Consider the following 22192-nt stretch of genomic DNA (forward strand, 5'->3'; position numbering starts at 1 on the left):
CCTCCTCCCCGTCTACCTTCTCTTCCACCTCCTATATTCTGTAAAGTGATGAGGACTGCAGTACAAAACAAAGATCTAGGCCAGGAATGGAGATCCATAGCCCTTTAGCAGTTGTGGGACTACAGCTCCATCATCCTGACCATTGGCAATGCTGGCTGAGGCTGATGGGAGCCGGAGTCTAACAGGAACTGGAGGATCACAAGTTCCCCATCCATGTCTAAATCCGATTCCTCAGTCCAGCTTCATATAAGACTGCAGCAAACTCACAATTTAAACAAATTTATCAGCCTCCGCTATATCCAGTTTTGCCCAATGGATGAACAAAACAACAACGACCCTGGTATATCCTAATAAATGATAAATTGCCCTTCATTTTACATACCCTCCAACATTTCTCCGATGAAAATAGGGACATGCTACTCCATATTGATAATTTTGCTACTTATACCCCACACATCTTACTGGGTTGCCCCAGCAACTCTGGGTAGTTTCAAACATATATAAAAACATAATAAAACATTACACATTTAAAAAAACTTTCCTATACAGGATTGCCTTCAGGCAACTCGGGGGTCAGATAACTCAACACCCTTCAACAATTCTCCAGTGAAAATAGGACGTCCTAAGGAAAAGTGGGACATTCCAGGATCAAATCAGAAACCTGGACAGCTTCTTTAAATCAGGGACACCCCTGGAAAATAGGGAAACTTGGAGGGTCTAATTTTAGAGTGAGTACAAGCAGGCCAGGGACGTGGGTGGCACTGTGGGTTAAACCACAGAGCCTAGGGCTTGCCAATCAGAAGGTCAGTGGTTCAAATCCCACAACGGGCTGAGCTCCCGTTGCTCGGTCCCTTCTCCTGCCAACCTAGCAGTTCAAAGCACATCAAAGTGCAAGTAGATAAATAGGTACCCACCAAATAGTCTGGCGGGAAGGTAAGCAGCGTTTCCGTGTGCTGCTCTGGTTCACCAGAAGTGGCTTAGTCATGCTGGTCACATGACCCAGAAGCTGTACACCGGCTCCCTCGGCCAATAAAGTGAGATGAGCGCCGCAACCCCAGAGTCATCCAAGGCTGGACCTAATGGTCAGGGGTCCCTTTACCTTTAACTTTACAAGCCAGGCCAGCAAACATTTCATTGATTTGGTCACCTGATCTTTACAACGAGCCATCAGATAAGGTAATTTTCTTCTTTTCACCATAAATTTGTGGTGCTGTACTTTGACTAGATTTATTTTCGTTATTGGTTAGGATAAAGGCTATTATTGACTACTCAAGGAATCTGGGGGGAGGGGCACATTGGAGTTTCATGGATATAGGCACAGCCAGCCTGTAACTCAAGACATTTTGCTAGATAGAAGAAGGACAAGATGGTGCCCTGCCCCCCCCCTGCCCCATTCCACATACAGGAGCTGGACTGGCAACTGAATATTAACTTCTTCAATGGGAATGAGACAGTGTCCTCTGTCACACCTGAGGGCAACAGGTAGTTGGCTGGATGTAGAGCAGACTATGTGGTCCACACAGCTTGGTCTTCCAACAGACAGTTAACAGATGATGTGGCTGCCACAATTATTATGCCACACAAACAGCACCCACCACCTGAGGCATTTATCTCACTCACCTAATGGCAGAGCTGGCCCATAGTAATTTGTTTTCTGCTTTATGGAAAAGTCTAAAAAAGAAACAGAAACAGAAGAAGAAGAAGAAGAAGAAGAAGAAGAAGAAGAAGAAGAAGAAGAAGAAGAAGAAGAAGAAGAAGAAGAAGAAGAAGAAGCAGCAGCAGCAGCAGCAGCCTTAGCCACCCATAGTTCAAAACCCTCAAGGCTTTATGGTCCCTCTGTCAAGTTCATCTCTTCAGTTTTACAAAGTATGAGTTCAAATGTTCTTGCTTTCCCTCATTATGTCTCCCTGACAGATTTTTCATTCACTGAAACAGTCTTTTTGTTATTCTGACAAATCTCCCACACAGCCCTGACAATTCCCCAATATCTTTTTCTCCAGGCCTTTTCTCATCACTTCTCATCCTATTCTCTTGCTATTCTCTGAACGTCAGCCATTTTTAATAGTATATTGGAGAGTCAGTGTGGTACAGTGGTTAAAGTATTAGACCAGGAATGAGGAGATCCAGGTTCAAATCCCCAGTAAAGCTCACAAGGTGAACTTCTTCCAGTTGCTGCCTCTCTGCCTAAGCTACCTCACAGTGAGTTGTGAAGTTACAATTCGTGGGAAACTTATGTAAACACACAGAGATTAAAAAATAAACTTCCCCATTAATAAATCCCATGGGACATTTGTAGACTGTTCAGAGGATTGTTCTAAGAAAAATTACATGATTCCCTTTATTTCCAATGTCCATGCATCTTTTCTTGCTTATGTAGCAAAAATGGCACTATCCACCAGAGGAAGGTATCAAGAAGATTGGAGAACCCCAAGGTTTCCTGAAGGACAAAAAAGATTGCTGGGAGAGATCTCAAACTGCTCCCACTGTTCATTGACCATGGAAAGTTGACTGAATTTTGGGAGGGGGTGAAAAGGCATCTTATGGAGGGAGGCATGGCTAGCAGACTGGAATAATGAACAGGAGCAGTCCATACTGCAATATCTTGTTGCAAATCCAGTTGTGACTAATTCCAAACCGGTTTGTCTGTAAGTACATGCACACAGAACAATTTCAATTTTCCTGTGGTCAACAAATGCCCATGGACTGTGGACTATTTAAGTACATATTTGCCTCCTTGCCATGCTTTTCTGAGGTCTTTGTGACAAAGATGAGTCATCGGCGTTAATAGGACCAGGCTAGAAAAGTGGCCATATATTTTAAAAGCAAAATATGTTAATGCTGCCTTGGCTCCCAAAGTTGAACATGATGAGGTCTAATGTAGATTACCAAGTAGCATGTTAGCAACCCTTCCGTTTTTATGTAGCTCTTAAAGAGCTGCGGTTGGAAAGAGTCACCATGCACACGTCTGTGATACTCATTATCCCAACGTTGGCCATTAATCGGTCCTGCCATATGGCATCAATAAGGCAATCCTCCTGTACACTCTAAAATATCTACGTGTCAGTTATTCCTGACCAAAACAATATTGTTATTCTTTGGCACAAATCCTTACCAATTAGCTACCTTTGAGAAGCTGGCCAGATCTTTGTTACTTGGCAAACCAAAGCCATCTCAAAGGTATATAGGCTATAATGAGAGCCAGGATATTATTATTATTTTTTGCTAAAATATTAAGAGTAATATTTCTAGCGTCCCTGACCTCCACCTCTTGCATATTCATATTGTATGTTATGTACATCTGTTCATTATCTGGCCATTTCAACAGCCATCAATCATTCCGCTGACGTGGAGGGAAGCAGTAGTGATGCACAGTATTTTCTTCACTGGTGCTGCATTGTGACAAGTTAGGTATCTCAATGCACCTCTGGATGTAATAAAACTCACAGTTTAAAGGACATTAAAAAATAGAGAAATATTTACTTCAAAGTACGCTCACTACACTACTCAATTAATATGTGTCCATCTGATCCCTATGGACGGAAATTATTCTAGGGTGGAGATGGTGCTGGGGGCAAAATGTCCTCTGATAGGACCTCTCCTCTGTTGGTGACTCCTGGAAGCTGTTAGGGCTCTGGTAGCATCCCAAAGATGCCAGATGTCCACATGCTGTCCATGCACTAATTTCCCACATGTCTGATCTGCAAATACAGAATCTTACCATCCAAGCAACTCTGCAGTCTAAACTGTGGCTCAACCAACTTTCTTCTTCTGAGAAACAAATCACAGACCTGGAATAGGTCTTGTAGGCTATCTGGTCCAGTGGAGGAAATCCAGAGCTAAGGCAACCCAACTTGTCTCTGCAACTGCAGATGCCACAATAGCCTGCCACCATTTTAGCCTCCTGCGGAACAGCCGCAGCTGTTTCATGAACAAGGCATGTGCCAGATGCAGTGGCATAGTGTGCATTGGCAGCACCCGGGGCAAGGCAAGGGTTGCACCTCCTAACCTCCTTGCAGACATTGCATGGGAGGCAACAAGTGGTCTTCACTGCACCCCTGCTGTACCTTCTCCTCATGGAGAGTCACCGCATTCACCCTCTCAGTTTAGCGAACTCCCAGCAGACGCAGTGGCTGCTGCTCCTTGATGGGTTGGCTGCATCCCAGAAGCGTTGGAGATGCAGCAGGTCTAGGAGGATGGCGGTAGAGAACAGGCTGAGGCACCAAGTGCAGCCCTTCCCTGCCCACCTCTCTTTGGTCGTGCAGCACAAGGGTGGGCACCAAAAGGTTCTGGGTGAGCAGGCAGCTTTCCTCTCTGTGTTTCCATTGTGGGGCACGTGCTTTGCCCAATGACACATGCTGGGAGGGAGGCACCGGGGAAGGACCGATGTGGGCCAGGAAATGTCCAGAAACTGGCTGGTGGGAATTCCACCCAGGATGGGCTTCTCTTCGCCAGCCACAAGAAGGTGGTGCTGCCGCAGCCTTGAAAACCTAGCCTGGGCCCGGCTTGCCTACCCGTGGCTCCAGAAAGTGGCAGCCACACAACCTTTGCGAGGGAGCCTGTTGTGGGCACGCTGGGTTGTGCCCCCTCAGAATTCTGCACCCGGGGCCACAACCCCCCTCACTATGCCACTGGTCTGATGCGCAAAGAGAGATTTTCCAGTGGTCTCTGCTGTCTAGTGAGAAATGCTTCTTATATACAGTGGTACCTTGTTTTACGAACTTAATCTATTCCAGAAGTCCGTTCTTAAACCAAAGTGTTCTTAAACCAAGGCGTGCTTTCCCATAGCAGCAAGGGACTCAGTTAAAAAATGGAACACACTCAACAGGAAGCGAAACATGTTCTTATTCCAAGGCAAAGTTCACAAACCAAAACACCTACTTCTGGGTTTGCAGCATTCTTAATCCAAGTTGTTCATAAACTAAGCTGTTCTTAAACCAAGGTACCACTGTACAAAGAAACATAGGCAGCTGCCTTTGTTCTGAGTCAGGTCATTGAACCTCAGCATTGTTTAAACTGACTGGCAGCATCTCTCCAAGGTTTCAGGTAAGGAGATGTTGCCAGTCCCAGCTGGAGATGTCAGAGTTAGAACCAGGGTTGTAGTGCCTGCAAAGTCATATCTCTGCACTCAAGCCCTGGCCCTTCTCTTAACTTTAATTCAACTGGGGCCAGTAAGACTGAACTCAACAGAACTAGCTTTTCAAGCTAGCCTGCTAGAAAAAAAATATATCAAGCCTAAATCTTCACATGGATAATCAGCATGTTAATTAAGACTTTTATTGTGCATGGAGGTCTGTCAGGCAGTTCTGGAGCCAAGTCTGAAGAAGTCGTCTTAGGGCACTGAGCACTTTGCCAAAAAAAGTGGGGGGGGGAGAAAACAAAACAAAACAAAAAACCTACCATGACCAAGAGTGTCATGACCACTTAGAAAACTTTCTTCAAGGATGAGAATTCTTCTGCTGGCAGCATGCTATCAGGAACATCTGGCCCAGTGCTATGTCACAGTTTCTTCTGTTTATTTTACAAACAGCCAGCCACTGCAACATTTTCGGGTTGTAGTAAATCTGAGATAGGAGAATAAGGAGCACAGAAGAAAACATCATCAAGTAGTAAAGTATAAATTAAGATGGGGGGGGTCAGAATGCTGTGCATTGAAAAAGAGAGTATTTTATTTGCTACTGCAGCTGCAGATGTTCACATCTGAACCAGCTTGCCTCTGGCCTACATTGTCCACTTCCCTTCACGATTCTGGATAAAACAAAACCAATCTGTACTCAGAGGATACAGCCACAGCTCACAGAGGGTAGAAAGAAGAAGGATAAAAGGGGTATCTTTAATTAGTGGGAGATGGTTGGAAAAAAGATGGGGTCAAGGTGAGTACAGACATTTGGGTTTGAGGAGTGCAAGGGTCAGCTAGCAATTGTGTGTCAAAGTAGATTAATTACAAGAAAGAATATCTAGAAATGCAATGGCTTAGAACAGTGGAGTCCTTCCATTTATGCAAGGCACTTCCAGGGGCAATGGGAATGACTCCTGATTTTTCAGGTCCCCCACTGCAGCCCACCCATGCCCCATCCAATGCCACTCTGATAGGTTCTCCAACCTCAGGAGTGGCTTTTCAGAGGGTAGTAGTGAGAAGGACGAGCTGTTGAAGCCCATACCATGAAGGCAACTCCACCTATGGGTTCTAAGCTAACGCATTTCAAGCAATACATAGAACCTGACCAGTGGTATGCATGAAAATAGGAGCTGACATGAAGATATATCACTCAGAACAATGCAAATAGCTGAATCAGCAGCCCACTGGCTTCACCAATCCCCTGTCCATATGATTCAGATGCAAGACAGACAGAGCTAGATCTATCAGTGTGGAAGAAACTGAATCCTGAAACAACAGTGTTTATTGCAATTGCCACTCCTGATATGTGGATTGAAATACAATGCCACAATCGATCACGTGCATTTTGGGTGCAAAGAACTTTGCAGTCCTTCTGTCATAACAAAAGCTGTAAGTTAGGTCTTTGCTATGCACATTTTCAACGTAAGTTAAATACCATGGTTTGCTCAAGGCCATACAGCAAAGCTGGAATTTAAATCTGGATCTCTTTAGTCCAACATGATCACCTCCATGCCTCATTTCCCAGCGTTCTAGTCACCTTGGTGTTTCAGTAGCATCAAGTTGGTATGTGTCTGTCTTCAGTACATCTAATAAAAGAGTTCCTGTTGATTAGGCTTTGAATGTCAAGTTTCCTTTGGAAGAAGTTGTGAAATTTAAGCAAGGGATAAATAAATGCAATTTTGCCCCCAGTTACTATAGGCCATTTAACTTTATGGTTTATCAAAAATCTGTTATTTAATGGGATGATTGGGTCTGTGTGTGGTTTCTACCTTCGGCTTTAGCCAATTTTCATAGTTTCTAAAAATTTACTGTAAGAGGTTATGGCTTGACAATGGGAGACCACTAAGGCTGCCAGCCTTGCCAAACTATGCTGAATTATAGTGGTTTTGTAGTATTGGGCTGTAAGCCACAGGGAACCAGAGGGCTATAGCGAGAGAAAATGCTTTTCTAGGCAGACCTTGTTTTTCTTCAAATACAGGACTCTAACTAGAGCTTATTACTACAGTTCATAATGGAAGATACTAGTATTTATTTGTACGAGTACCAAATCCGAGAAATGTGAAAAAGACAAGGTATGGGAGGCCTGCAATACAAGGGTGCTGTGTGGGCTGCTCCTCTTCAGCTTGCAAGCCAGCCAGTTAACCTTTCCAGGATGCTCCAATCCATAATTCTCCTTTAACAGACAGTCAGTATTCCATGCACTATGAGCATGCATTATTTGCCCATTTGGGGAGGGGAGTCTCTTCTAAAGATTTTCTGTACTTCTGCAAACCTTGGGGTTCTCCTGAGCTTGCTGATCTGCTTGCATAGCATAGCACCATGTTGGCTGGATAAAGATTGGCACTTGCAAATGTGTTTGCTATTAGTATATAATACGGGTTTGTATAGGCTCTGCATGTACCCCAAACTACAAGAAATGAGGTAACTTGGGGAAGGTTCTCACATTTCTGAGTTGGATGTTACCTTTAACAAGGTTAGTGAGATCAACTCCTGGGTTGTTCTGTGGCCCAACCATGTCCCCCCCCCAGAGAAACAAAAGGAAGATGACTAGGGAAATGTTCAGAGCACGAGAGGGGAGGGAGACCAAAGTTTTATGGCAAAGTTTTCAACCAGATTAGTAGCCACTTTCAGTATAACTAATACTGAAAGTGAGATGAGAGAGCCAGTGTGGTGTAGTGGTTAAGAGTGGTGGACTCGTAATCTGGGGAACCGGGTTTGCGTCTCCGCTCCTCCACATGCAGTTGCTGGGTGACCTTGGGCCAGTCACACTTCTCTGAAGTCTCTCAGTCCCACTCACCTCACAGAGTGTTTGTTGTGGGGGAGGAAGGGAAAGGAGAATGTTAGCCGCTTTGAGACTCCTTTGGGTAGTGATAAAGTGGGATATCAAATCCAAACTCTTCTAATACAAATGCAGAATATATTAACAACAGTAACAATAATAAATAATACAATTTAAATAATGGTGATGATGATGTTCAGTAGTAATGAAATGTTGAGTGTTGCTTGGAAAATATACACAAAAGTGGTGAACAGAATGCCCTTCTTGGAGGGAATGGTTGGCAAGAACCCCCAAGGGGACCACTCCTTTTAAGAGGTGAGGATGCTTTGCCATGTCTCATTGTGGGTCCCACTTATAATATTTAAAGTTGGGTTTCCCAAACTTTGGTCTCCAGCTGTTGGACTACAACTCCCATCATCCCTAGCTAGCAGGACCAGCGGTCAGGGATGATGGGAATTGTAGTCCCAAAATGGCTGGAGACCCAAGTTTGGGATACCCTGATCTAAAGCATAAGAAAAAAGGGTGCTGTGGCCACCAGGGGGCTCACGAATTTTCTAATAATTTTTGGCACGGCTTACGTCACACATTCCCCATATCGTAACACAGGCAAACAAGGCTACATCTATACCTGTAGAAGTCAAAGTACACGGCAACACACACACATATAGAGATGGAGAAAGATATTCTTTGGAAAAGGAGTATGGGGCTCCTATAAGCCCCTATAAGCTACACAGGAAGTCCATAAAAGTAGTCCTGATGCTGAACTATTCTTAAGATATAATGGGAGGAATTCAGCGCCAAGCTCTTCTGATCACTCCATCTGTGCAAGCGTTCCTGCTTTCTGGGTGGAACAAACCCTTCCTCCTCCATCCATGTGCTCCTCTGGATGTTCTTCTGACCTTCCAGAGAGGATGTCAGGGCATGTGGTAGAAGGAGAAGAGGCAAATTTCTGTGCTAGCAAGAGCCTTTGCGCTAACTAACGCTAGCACGTCAGACTGGTTGAATTCAGGCCACCATCTTTTTTATTGATTATTCTTATTCCCATTAAGGGACGTGGGTGGCGCTGTGGGTAAAACCTCAGCGCCTAGGACTTGCCGATTGCATGGTCGGCGGTTCGAATCCCCGCAGCGGGGTGCGCTCTCGTTGCTCGGTCCCAGCGCCTGCCAACCTAGCAGTTCGAAAGCACCCCCGGGTGCAAGTAGATAAATAGGGACCGCTTACTAGCGGGAAGGTAAACGGCGTTTCCGTGTGTGGCTCTGGCTCGCCAGAGCAGCTTCGTCACGCTGGCTACGTGACCCGGAAGTGTCTGCGGACAGCGCTGGCTCCCGGCCTCTAGAGTGAGATGAGCGCACAACCCTAGAGTCTGTCAAGACTGGCCCATACGGGCAGGGGTACCTTTACCTTTACCTTTTATTCCCATTAACACCTACATACCATTCATCTTTTTCAAGTTCTGGGGCATGTTCCTAGGTGAGTCCCGTGACCCGTGCCTCACTCCCCCCCCCCCCCAGCACATGCTTTTCTGAAGAGCGCAAGAGATCACGGCACTCAAAATGGCTGCCGCGATCTTGTGTGAGAAAAAAATGGGATGTCCCTTTTTTTCCGGGGCACTTGGAGAAGTATGTACCTGTAGATTGAGGAGTATAAAAGTTATCAAGTTTGACTGAATTGCTCCAGCAACAGTGTGTTCCTAGGTGCTGTTCAGAAGTCACATACAGCACTGTCATCATTCAGTAGGTTTTAGGCTTCCTCCTTCTGAACAGCAAGGCACTGAGTTCTCACCTACACTGAGAGCACATTGTTGGTAACAAACACATAACAAGAGCCGTGCTGGATCAGGCCAATGACCCTTCTAGTTCAGCATTTTGTTTCCACGGCAGCCAACCAGATGCCCTTTGGAAGCCGGCAAGCAGGACATGATGAGCACAATAATTTAATTTCCCAATTGTTGACTCAGATAACATCTCCAAGGAAGTCAGGGGATTTAAAAAAGAGACACGGGATCCAAGAGAGAAGTGTAGAAGGAGACTGAATGTGAGCAGGCATAAGAGACTCAGTGACTGGACACGGAGGCTAAGGATGTATCCTATTCTCTGCAGTAACCAAACAGATGCCTCTGGGAAAACCACAAGCAAACATGAGCACCTCTTCCTTGTTTTTCTGCAGCACCTGGGACCTGGAAGCCTGCTCTTTCTAAACTTGAAGGACTCGGTTAGATAACATAAAAAATAGTCACTGGTAGATGTGCCCTCCATAATTCCCGTTTAAAGCCCGCTAAGGTTGCATAAAAGGTAAAGGGACCCCTGACCATTAGGTCCAGTCTTGGCCGACTCTGGGGTTGCAGCGCTCGTCTCACTTTATTGGCCGAGGGAGCCGGCGTACAGCTTCCGGGTCATGTGGCCAGCATGACTAAGCCGCTTCTGGCAAACCAGAGCAGCGCACGGAAACGCCGTTTTTGAACTGCTAGGTTGGCAGGAGCAGGGACCAGGCAACGGGAGCTCACCCCGTCATGGGGATTCAAACCGCCGACCTTCTGATTGGCAAGTTCTGTGGTTTAACCCACAGCGCCACCCGCGTCCCAAGGTTGCATGCCTTATCTTAAATTTAAAGAATGTTTAAAGCACATGACATGAATCCAATGAAACATGGCCTCCACCCCAAAAATATTTGGGGTGCAAAAGGGCTTGTCCCGCTGGAGCTGGTGCCCCTGCTCCAAAGCTAAGCATTTAGGAGCACTAAAAATACAAGGTGCTTCAGCTTCAAGTGAATGGTGTGCAAGTTCTGTTATGCACAATGGAACGTCACAGAAAACACCATTTAAGTCACTCTGAATTAAGATTTCATAACACCCCAAATCATTTGCAGAGAAAATTGTAGATCAAGCCAAAAGGCAGCACATGGAGACCTGCATTGATTGTTGCAAAGCAGCCCTAATTATTATTAGTCTAATTCCCATTATGAGGCTGCATAGGCAGCGGCTCCTAGGGGCTGAGGCAGTCTCCCCCTCCCCCATTATTATTATTTTTGGTTTTTTTTAGAGGGCCAGGCCCCCTCCATGTTCAGAGGGTGTTTGGTTCCACCCCCTGCCTCCTCGCAATGTCACACATGCAATGTCAGGGTGTCACATTGGGCCCCCTCAATCAACTTGAGAACATGGCGCCTCTGTGAGGCTGGTTCCTACATTTCACTCTCTATATCGTATGAGTTATAAAATCCAAAGACAGCGTTTCCAACAGTTTTAAGGAACCTGTTCAACTGATGAAAGTTGCATTCCTGGCGTAAGTCAGAAAGAGAAATACGATTTATCTGTGGGAAGCAGACAAGGGACTTCTTGGCCTCTCTTCTACTGAGTCATCTTTCTCTCCCTCCCCCCCCCCCCCGCCTTTCATACTGACAGTGGTTTCTAGGAAATGTGTAGACCTTCAAACATGAGTCAATAAATTGCTTATCAAATATCACACAAGATCCTTTCAGACCACGATAAGATAAAAAGTGGATAATCTTGCCAAAACCCAATGCTGCCTCTGTGGAAATGTGTAAACTGGCTACAGAACAAGTCAACGTGTAGAGTCCTTGCTGAATGCATGCCCTTTCCCTCAGCCTAGCTCATTGGGGAAGGACTGTAGTGCAATGGAGTAAAAATGTATGACGCATTCATCTCCTGTTAAATGTGTCGTGGGGTGGCCAAGTCGGGGCAATGCAGGTGGAGAATTGACCAGGGACCAAGAGGAGAGCTCCAGCAGGATGTGATGGCCTCTGATGGGAGTGGGGGAATCGGCTAGTGAGGATCCTGGATGGGGGCTGCCTCAAGAGCTATTGAACAGTGGAACAGGCTCCCTCAGAAGGTGGTGGACTCTCCCTCATTGGAGGTTGGAGATTCCTTTGTAGCAAGGAGTTGGACTAGAAGACCCTCAGAATCCCTTTCAACTCTACAACTTATCATTCAACATGCTTCTTGTCTCATCCGTCCCTGGGTGTTCCATCACCTTCTCTGTCCCTGCCTCCCTCTCCAAGCATGGCGGAGCCTCTCACTGATAAACGCACTCCTGCGCCATCGGACCCGGGGAGTAGCCCTGCCTGCTCAGAGGGAGAAGAAGGAGCAGACTGGGGGGGAGGAGGTGTCAGAAGCTGTAGAGGCAACAGGGTTTAGTGGGCAGAAGGCAGTCCAGAATCAGGCAGAAGTGGTGGCTGGAGAGGAGTGGGGTTAAGAGGCAGAGATCAAGCAGGCAGCTGAAGAAGCCAGGGAGTCTCCAACTCCTGCTGCACCCAACTGCCCTCCAAACCTGGTCTCTCAGAACACAAAGAGGAATGAAAAGGGTGGAGCAAAGAGAGACAAGAAGGAGAAGCCTCAGGTTGCTGGGGAAGGACTGGGGGGGGGGCTTAGAGAATGGTGGGAAGGCGGAGCCATTCATTCCTCGCAACTGCCTCATTGGGGCAAGACCTACTGGGAAGAGTTGTTGAGATCACTAGGCGCGAGCTATTTGGTTTACGTGAATAAAGAGTTAACATCACTGACATCTTGTGAGTTATTACTGGCTTGCTCCTGACACCCGCCTTGACAGCAGCACCTCCAGCAAAATCGTAGCCAGAGTTTTTTGCCATCATCTACCTAGGAGAGAAATTTGATTCAGTTTGCATTTTAAGCAGAATCTATCAAATTCACAACACTTCAGAATTTACACTTACCCAAATTTTATGATTTGGTAAACAAAGCACCCCTTTTCCCAAGCACCCCTTCAACACTCTATTACTTTTTTTTTTTTTTACAAACAGAATAAACACAATCCCACGAGGCAGCCACTAAAAGAAATGGAAGTGCTCTTTGCTATAGTCAGAGAGGATAGGAAATCACATTAGCCTGTAAGGTAGGGCAGATTGCAATGTGATTTCATGTGATTTAATAAAAGTTAGAAAGCCTCCAATCAAGCATTCTATGACAGATCAGTCTGCAAACTTGTGATTTCAGAGTTAATGTTAGCAGGAGCTTGTTTTGATGGTGGGCTCAAGTGTATGTAGATACATCCAGCTTCTCATTTCGTACAGCTGAAAGGTAAATGACAGCTGATCTCTGGCTGTGTGTGAAGCCGGCTGAAACGTGACCATTCATACATTTCATTTCCCATTGCAGCTTCAGTTTCTTTGACTTCTTAAACTGTTTTTCCTCCTCCCCCTGCCCTTTGCTAATGGACATTCTTCTAAGGGGGGGGGGAGAGAACATGCTCCAGTGCTCCAGTTTCAGAATGCAAAGGTATGATGTTATTTGTCACCATGCCCAAAAAAGTCCTTACTCAGTAACTTTGCCAGAAGAGGGAGAGGGAGAGAGAGAGAAGGCAAATGTTCCCCCAGCTGTTTCCTGTCTACAGTGTCTGTGTAATGTAGATAAATGTGAGGATTTTCTCTAAATCCCTCTTCTGTTTGCTAAATCTCACTGTCACTGCTAAAATCAGTGCAGATAGAGCCTGCGCAATGGAATAAAAGTCCTCAATATTGAAATGTGACATTGCTCTCAACATCTCACCTCTCTCTGGATTTCTTTTCTTCCCTTTTTTTCCCTCCCCCACCTCATTATTACTGCTAACCAATTCATTTCCAGAGTTTGCACTTAAGAAGCAATGGAAAAAATCAACAGTCTTTCAACACAATTATTTAAGTGCTGCTTTTGTGATTTCTTGAAGGTAAATCTTTCTTCCTATTTGATTTTTCTTTTTAAAGAAAATATTATGATTATATTGTGTGTAATCTGATTCTGCTTAGAATAGTGTTATATGCACTTTTTTCAGTGTCATTATTTCTGTACTGGGAATTTTATTTCTAAACTGCTGAACAGACAGTTTTAGCAGAGCTGAAGAATGACTGCATGTGATGGTTGTTCTGAACACAGCTAGGTAACTGAGGAGGTAAAGCTATTGCAGGTACTTAGGAATTCAGCTTGTGTTGGGGAAACTTTTTTTGCAAAATTCTGGCTAGGTTGTCATATCTGAAATTTCTACTAACATCATTTTCTGTAGCTAGTGCTGCTAGCATGGAGCAAGAAATTTTAAAGTTTCTCTGCAGGTGCAAATGCTGACATTGTGATAGTCATTTGACAGCAGGTAGCTGGTTCACTTCTGTAAGACTGCTATATGCACAGAATTAACATTGAACGTACAGCTGTTTTCTGACAGTGTTGTACATTTACTTCTTTTTAATGCTTTCCTGTTAAGTCAACATTAAGTTTGTTTTTCCTTTTCTAAAACAGAAACCATGTACAGCTTTTGCTGGCTATGCAGATTGATGATAAGATTAAGTTATTCTGCATTAAGGAAAGTAGAGATATCTTCACGTCAAGCTTTATTTTGCACTCTGCAAAGAGGCTTTTGTCAGACAAAGTTGGAGATGGAATTTTTATACCATATTACTAGTCATTGCTCCTTAAGAACATAAAAAGCTTTTAAGGTTAATTTTGGCTTCAGTAGATGCACTGACCTCTGTTTCTTTCAGCTGGCCTTCACTCAAGTTTCCATTCTCAGCAAGATTATATCCTTCAAGAACAATTTTTTTTTGTTTTGTTTTTCCATTTGTAGCAGGATTTTGTACAGCTGACACAGTCTCTAAAGCAGTAGGTGCCAATTTAGTTTTGTTTTTTTTAATTATCTTAGTAGGATTTATCCATTTCATTTTAAGATGGGGGAATTTTGTAACAGTAGAAGCAAACAGAATGCAATGCAAATCTTGCTGAATTCAGTAGCCATTGGAGAGTCAGAGTTACAACTCCATAACTATGTGCATCCTTTGCTCAGTTTACTGAAGAGTTGGAATTGGAATTAAACTACTGAGGTTGTGTGTGTGTGTGTGTGTGTATATATATATATATATATATGCAGGTTTTGGTGTCTTCGGGTGTCTTCCCGTGTAAGAGTCGGGGTGTCTGTGCGACGTTTCGACGAGGTCGCACAGACACCCCGACTCTTACACGGGAAGACACCCGAAGACACCAAAACCTGCATTCCTGTACCCGTGAAAATCTACGAAAGCATATATATATATATATGCTTTCGTAGATTTTCACGGGTACAGGAATGCAGGTTTTGGTGTCTTCGGGTGTCTTCCCGTGTAAGAGTCGGGGTGTCTGTGCGACGTTTCGACGAGGTCTCACTCGTCATCTTCAGGCTGGTGCTTTCGGCTTCTTGTTACTGGAACAAGCTCTGTTCCAGTAACAAGAAGCCGAAAGCACCAGCCTGAAGATGACGAGTGAGACCTCGTCGAAACGTCGCACAGACACCCCGACTCTTACACGGGAAGACACCCGAAGACACCAAAACCTGCATATATATATATATATATATATATATATATATATATATATATATATATATATATGCTTTCGTAGATTTTCACGGGTACAGGAATGCAGGTTTTGGTGTCTTCGGGTGTCTTCCCGTGTAAGAGTCGGGGTGTCTGTGCGACGTTTCGACGAGGTCTCACTCGTCATCTTCAGGCTGGTGCTTTCGGCTTCTTGTTACTGGAACAGAGCAGAATCTGGTGTTTGGGTTCCTATAAATACTGTTGAGGGGTGTGGTGTATAGCCTCCAACGTTCTGGGCAGAGAGGAAGTTCCTAGATTAGTGTGCCTTTTCTTCTTTTGTTCCTTAATTACTTGAGGGATATCTTGAGTGATTTCATGAGTGATATTCTGAATACCACTGGGTGGGTCATTAAGTGTAGATTAGTTGCTAAAGCTTTTGTGTCTTGACCTCTTGAGCTTGTGAAGAGTTTTTCTGAGAAGATGGCTGTGCTGCATTTAGTTGTGCTCTGGCTTGGCTTCGTCTATACACGAAGCCAAGCCAGAGCACAACTAAATGCAGCACAGCCATCTTCTCAGAAAAACTCTTCACAAGCTCAAGAGGTCAAGACACAAAAGCTTTAGCAACTAATCTACACTTAATGACCCACCCAGTGGTATTCAGAATATCACTCATGAAATCACTCAAGATATCCCTCAAGTAATTAAGGAACAAAAGAAGAAAAGGCACACTAATCTAGGAACTTCCTCTCTGCCCAGAACGTTGGAGGCTATACACCACACCCCTCAACAGTATTTATAGGAACTCAAACACCAGATTCTGCTCTGTTCCAGTAACAAGAAGCCGAAAGCACCAGCCTGAAGATGACGAGTGAGACCTCGTCGAAACGTCGCACAGACACCCCGACTCTTACACGGGAAGACACCCGAAGACACCAAAACCTGCATATATATATATATATATATATATATATATATATATATATATATATATCTCCAATATACTACAGATTCCAAATTGCTGTCATTTAGCCATGGTCTACTGAAATCAACAGAGCTATCCCAATTTATAAGTGAAGACAGCTTCTGCCAGTTTGGTGTGCATGACCTAAACATGCTAACTGAGAACCACATCTGACTAAGCTCTAAGGGACTTACTCCCTAGTGAGTCTAAGAAGGACTGCAGTTTTAGTCCAGAAGTTCTAAGAAGGGTAAAAGGCATCTTCAGAAAGAGATAAGCAATATATTGTATGGGTGCTTTCCCCAACATTCTGGATTCTGCTAGACCCTTTCATATGAGCTAGAAGCATGGGGGTCTACCCCCAACTTTCCTTTACATTCTGCTGTCTGCATTGATTTTGCTAGTCTCTTTCCATGGGAACTAGAGGCTGTGTGACTTGTGATTGTCGGTTGGGAAAACCATCCATATAGACCTCTTGTTTAAATCTTCCACTGCATTACTTTGATTGCATCCATTGTGTTAGGTTATTTCTATATCACAAGATGTGTCTAGTAACAGATTGATGATTTGTGGTGCTGTCTTTGAAAGTAGAGCAGTTTGCCTGTGTATTTACTTAGCATAGACTGATACTTGGTTCTTGGGGCAGCCAGACAAGTTCAGAAACATACAAATGAATGCATTTTAATCTGTGGCATCCCTGCTGCCACCGCTGTGTCTCTGAGAAATGTTTTCAGTCAATTGGAAGCGTCATCCATTTAGACGAATCAGCGCTCACCCAAATTTCGCTGGAACATTCATATGTGCTGCTTGATTTAAAGCTTGTTGAATGGGAGGAGTTGCGGAAGGGCAAGGAAGGTGTAAAAGCCATGGAGCAAGCCATCTGTTGGCTTCCTTAAGTGCCACTGTTTTGGACCGCCGCTCTCCAAATGTAGTAGACACTGGATCTTCTCCTGAAAGAGAGATTCGTGAAAATCCCAGCTGTAAACACAATTGGTCATTCATTATAGGGGTGTTTAGCCTGCCTTGCACTGTCCTGAGTCAGACTCAGAGTCCAAATGTAATCAGATGCTTCAATAAAACTCCACCCACATGGCAGTGCGTGCTTTTAAAGGCCTCTGTTTCCCATTCAATTTGGACATACAATAAATTGGACACACCCCGACCTATTGAAAAGACCAGCGGCCAAATTGTTAGATCATTGTAAGTATTTTCTTATGAATCCCACCATCTCCATCTAAATGAAAAAGAACAGGAAAGGTACAGAAGAGAGCATTATTTCTGTCAGATTCCTGAATAATCTTTTAAGGGACAATTTTATGTTTTTCAGAGCTAGGTCCATAGGTCCATTTGGCCTAGGAGCATATGAATCCATCCCTTTCCTCCAAGTCATTGATTGTTTTATAATTTGTCAGGGTGGGGGAGTGTTGAAACTCTTGGCAATTGCATTGTGTCATATTCTTGGCTTGCACTAAAGAAGGGGGGGAACATGGAGACCCTATATCTTGTCCCAGAACTGATATTTCACTTACAACGTAACTCTCCTGAAAAGTCTTTTAAAAATGTAACATTGCTGAATGAGGCTTATGTTTGAGGCAAGGCCAGATGTGAATTAAGAACACCCTGCTAAACACACAGTGTTCTTAGACAGATACACAATGCCATTCCGTTGAGACCATGATGGAAGAGCTCTTTGAACTGCATCCTTGGAAGCAAGAGCATGAAGTCAGCAGGTGATTTACCTCTGCGTGCAACAGCTTTTAAGATATCACTGAACAGAGGAAGTGATATTATTAAAACATAACCTCTTCAGAGCTTTAAGAATGAAATACAGAGGGGCTTTCCTGTCATGTTCATGCATTCAGGGTTTTTCCTTTGTTTTGCCAATTTATTTTTTAACATTACAAAGTTGAGGGAGGACTCATGTTGCAAATGCGAAGAAGGGGTATTTTCCAATCACTCCTTGGTGTATCTCATTTTGGCCTTTGTGTTGGATGTTTTCATTGTATCAATGTCATTATGATGAATGAAAGTGATGGTTCCAGCTTCTATACTAGCTGTTTTAATACAAACTAGCAATTAACCCACCAGTCATAGGTGGGCATAGAGTGTTGGCTTGCAAAGAGCAAGGACCTGTGCAGGGGCAATGGATCCTCACTCGCTCTGTATTAACCATGAGCTCCCTGAATGGTAGGACCAGTCCAGGTGTTGCCAAGGGTAGATTCTGCCCTTATGCTAGCAGTGTCTGTTGGCCATGCTTGGTGGGGCTGACAAACACCTGGAGGACCACAGGTTCTCCAGTCATGCCTTACAGAATAAGGTTGCCATGTCCTTTTCCAATGAGAGTGAATGGCAGCCATATGGGACAAACTGAAAGAAGACACTACTGAGACCAAACCTGCTTTACAGCCATGGTGAACCCAGCCATTGAGAATATCCTCTTTTCCTATTTGCATAGGCTCTTCTGGATCTGGGGTTTTGGTCATGTTGGGGTACGATACAGTCCGGGGGGGGGTTGAGAAATGTCTTATATATGAAGGATTACTCAATATAACAAAGGATCATGATGTTAATGTGGCCAAAACAGAGCTGAGAAACAAGATGGAGGTATCAGTGTGAGTGGGTTGGGGGTGGAGAATCACAGAATTGGTGACTTGGAAGGGATTCCGAGAATCATCTAGTCCAACCCCCTGCCATGCAGGAATATCAACTAGATCATACATGACAGGTGGCCATCCAACTTCTGCTTTAAAACTTCCAAGGAAGGAATGACAACCACCTCTCATGGGAGTCTGTTCCACTGTCAAACAGCTCTTACTGTCAGAAAGTTCTTCCTGAAGTTTAGTTGCAATATCCTTTCTTGCAACTTGAATCCATTGGTTTGAGTCCTAGCTTGCAGACCAGGAGAAAACAAGCTTGCCCCATCCTTCATGTGACAGCCCATTAGATATTTGAAGATGATTATCATATCTCCTCTCCATTCTCAGTAGCCAGAAAATGTTGAGCATCTGTTGCAGGGAGCTGGAGAAAACCAAGGAGATTCAGAATGGAGTGTCCTGGAAGAAGTAATTAGCAGCTCACTAGAACCGGTCCCAGCAGTATTTCAGAATTCCTATCTAGCAGGTGTTTAGGTATTCCCAATTGCTTCTGAATCTAACAAAACATAAGAAGTGCTTTTGTGCTTTGATGGTGCTTGTGTATGCCATTTCCGCCTGGTCCTTCAAACGTTCTGGGGAAGAATGTGACTAAATTGTCACTGATGTCCAGGAGAGATCAGTTCACTGCAGCTGCTTTGTGCTGCTCCAGTAACACAAAGCAGCTGCTAATCCTAATTTAAACAGCATTTATACAAGGGTTTAGAGCTGCTTTGGTAGCTGGACCACACCCAATCCATTTGGCCTTGCCCTTTGCAGTTGAACCATACTATATCTGTTGATTTAAACCCTCTGCAAACTGACAACTGTAACACTGCCTGGGTTTACCTATTAGCTGCCAGGATCAATAAGATACTCAGGATAGGGCTCCTGTGCTTTTAACTGTTATGCAAAAGAGAGCATTTTGGGGGAGGCAGGGGCAACTCTGTGAGTTACGGTGGTTATAGAAGCTTTGTCTTCTGTTGAATCTGGCAACTCTCTTTTCCCTACACTTTCAGGAACGGTCTTCATAACAAAGGGACTGGAAAGCCTTTAGAGGCTTTGGACTCTGGACGTTTTCCGTGTTTTTCTACCCCTCCCCACCCTACAACTTCCCTCAGAGGATTGATTTGCATGACCTTTGACTGCATGGGATGTGGCTTGGCTTGATCCCTGCCCTGGTTGTCTCACACATGGTGGGAGAATGTCCATTTCCAATCAAGGGAGGCTTGAGTCCAGGCCTCTGTCTGGAAGCCCTGGGCTCTCTGTGCCTTTCCCCCACCAATCCCAGATATGTGTGGGCAAAATGCAGTTGCTCAGGGAAGCACGAAATGCACTCAACACATGTTCAGTGGTGCCCTGTTAATGACTTCACATGTTCCCGGGATGAGCCCTATATTTGAAAGTAGCTTCTGTGACCGAAACCGCAAACAAGGTTTGGCTCAAGTTAAACCCCAGTGGGTGCAGAATTAGGTTTTCTGATTCTGTACAAGCCACACAACTGGACAATGCTGAAAAACTGACCAGGCAGGCAGGAAGACTCATTGCCCCAAACATTACTTATCCTAGGACCTTAGAAGATATTTCCTTATTGTGAAGGAAAGCAAGGGTTTTTGTATAACTTAACATTGTCACATTTATGCTGCATTCGTATTGCAGTTTATTCCATTTTCATGACTTTTCCCTGTTAATGTCCACATTACATTTGAGCTTTCGCATGCTGTAAAGATCACTTCCAGGACTATAGTGGGATATAGTGCAAGTTTAGCACTCATTTCCATACTAGTTATAAACAGATTATTATTTTTCTGGAAGCAAATAATAAGGAAAAGAGTATTGAACTTGGACTATATTACACTATAGTCCCAGAAGTGGCTTTTACATTGTGTGAAATCTGAACTATGATGAGGAACTTAACACTTAGGGAAAAGTCATGAAAATGGAATGAACCGCCATGTGAATGCAGCCATAGTCTCCGTTTCAATATAATGTGAGCTATCTTGGATGCAAGTCTAACAAGTCTGAATCAACATCTGGGGACCCAAGGTTGGAGAAGACTGGTGTAAACAATACTAAGCTAGATGCTCCAATGGTCTGACTGTGTAAGGCAGTTTCCTATGTTCCTATATTCTATGTTCCTATGACCTGCCTCTGGGCTTCCCAGAGACATCTGATTGGCCAATAAGGAAATGTGGTGATGGACTGAATGCAATAAATCCTCAGCCATTCCCAGTCAGAAATGGGCCGCTGAAGGAAAGATTAGGCCTGGAAGCCTATGTCCTTCTCCCACCTTCGTTACACCTTTGGCCTGCCAGCATCTGCATTCTCGTACAATATATTTTAAGGGTTCACCCAGAACATAAAACATGACTGCGCAGAACATAATTGCAAGCATGTTATGCAGGTGTTCTCACCCCGGAAACCAGCAATGCCTCTTTCCATTGCTCCTGTGGTGGTGGTGGTGCCCTGAAAGCTGAACCAGCTTCTTGCTGTGGTATAAGATGAAAAGAAAATGCATCTCAGACCAGCATCTTGATATTCCCTCTGCATGGATCCTAAGTCTTATTCTTAGCCCCATCAATTAACGCGATAGGAAGTAAGGAAGGATTTTAATCTACTGAAGCTTGTAGCCCCTGCTGTGTGCTATCTTGTCTATGTTACCAGGCTTGTGTATCCAACTACACAGAAATTGGTCCAGGACACCAAGTGCGTAGTGGGTTCTCACTATCAGCCACAGTAGACTGGGGGTTCCAACTATCCGGTAGCTGTTGCATTGGGGAAAGAATCACCCCAGCAAAAATTGCCTACCAAGCAGAAATTATTGGACATGTACTCTGTGATTATGGGAACAACATGTGCGCTTGGTAAAAATGCACCCTACACATAGAAAGAAATTCCTCTACTATCAGGTCAGCAGGGACCTTTTTCAGTCGAAGGGCCACATTTCCTCCTAGGCAACCTTCTAGGGGACCTTCTAAGGATACATTCTACCCAGGCAAAAGCATTCAGATCATGGAGCAGGATGGCTATGGGATGTGGCCTTGGGGCACTCCTGAGGGCCGGATAGAGATGCCTTGAGGGCCACGTTCAACCCCCAGGTCAGAGGTTCTCCACCAGTGCTCTAGTCTACCAAAACTCTGGGCCCTTGAAATTTCCCAGATGTTATCATCTGAGGCCAAATGCTTCTGAATTCACTTTTAATGCCACTTCAGGAGAAATCTAGTGATGTTCCAGACTGTGTGAGACCCGTTGATGAATTTATTTTATGGATTTGTTGCGTTTATACCCCACTTTTTCTCCAAGGTTGTCCCTCTCCTCATGTAATCCCCACCACACCCCTGTGACGTAGATCAGGCTGAGTGTCAGTGACTGGGCCAAGGTCACCCTGTAAGCTTCGTGGTCAAGTGGGGATTTGAACCCTGGTC

The 22192-nt window shown here is 44.5% G+C and overlaps 1 protein-coding gene and 1 long non-coding RNA gene across 7 annotated transcripts in view; one reads left to right on the forward strand and one right to left on the reverse strand.

The window, feature by feature from the left end:
- Nucleotides 1-4068: 4068 nt before the first annotated feature.
- Nucleotides 4069-22192, reverse strand: part of LOC309542119 — an 87934-nt gene continuing 69810 nt past the window's right edge. Inside the window, exons 5-6 of one of the 2 annotated variants that reach the window (XR_014224094.1) lie at nt 5398-5561; nt 4069-4185 (exon numbers count right to left, since the gene is read on the reverse strand). This is a non-coding gene — a long non-coding RNA (uncharacterized lncRNA). Of the gene's footprint in view, nt 4186-4688; nt 5562-22192 lie in introns of those variants that run through there. The other variant, XR_014224095.1, reaches the window with a different exon arrangement.
- Nucleotides 13249-22192, forward strand: part of IGF1 (insulin like growth factor 1) — a 68206-nt gene continuing 59262 nt past the window's right edge. For 2 of the 5 annotated variants that reach the window (XM_082240667.1, XM_082240668.1), the window contains exon 1: nt 13249-13570. In XM_082240667.1, coding sequence (XP_082096793.1) covers nt 13508-13570 — 63 coding nt within the window. In that variant the 5' untranslated portion in view covers nt 13249-13507. Of the gene's footprint in view, nt 13571-17294; nt 17338-22192 lie in introns of those variants that run through there. The other 3 variants (XM_082240669.1, XM_082240670.1, XM_082240671.1) reach the window with 2 other exon arrangements.

Source organism: Podarcis vaucheri (assembly GCF_965113315.1).
Source record: "Podarcis vaucheri genome assembly, chromosome: 10".
Taxonomy (NCBI): Eukaryota; Metazoa; Chordata; class Lepidosauria; order Squamata; family Lacertidae; genus Podarcis; species Podarcis vaucheri.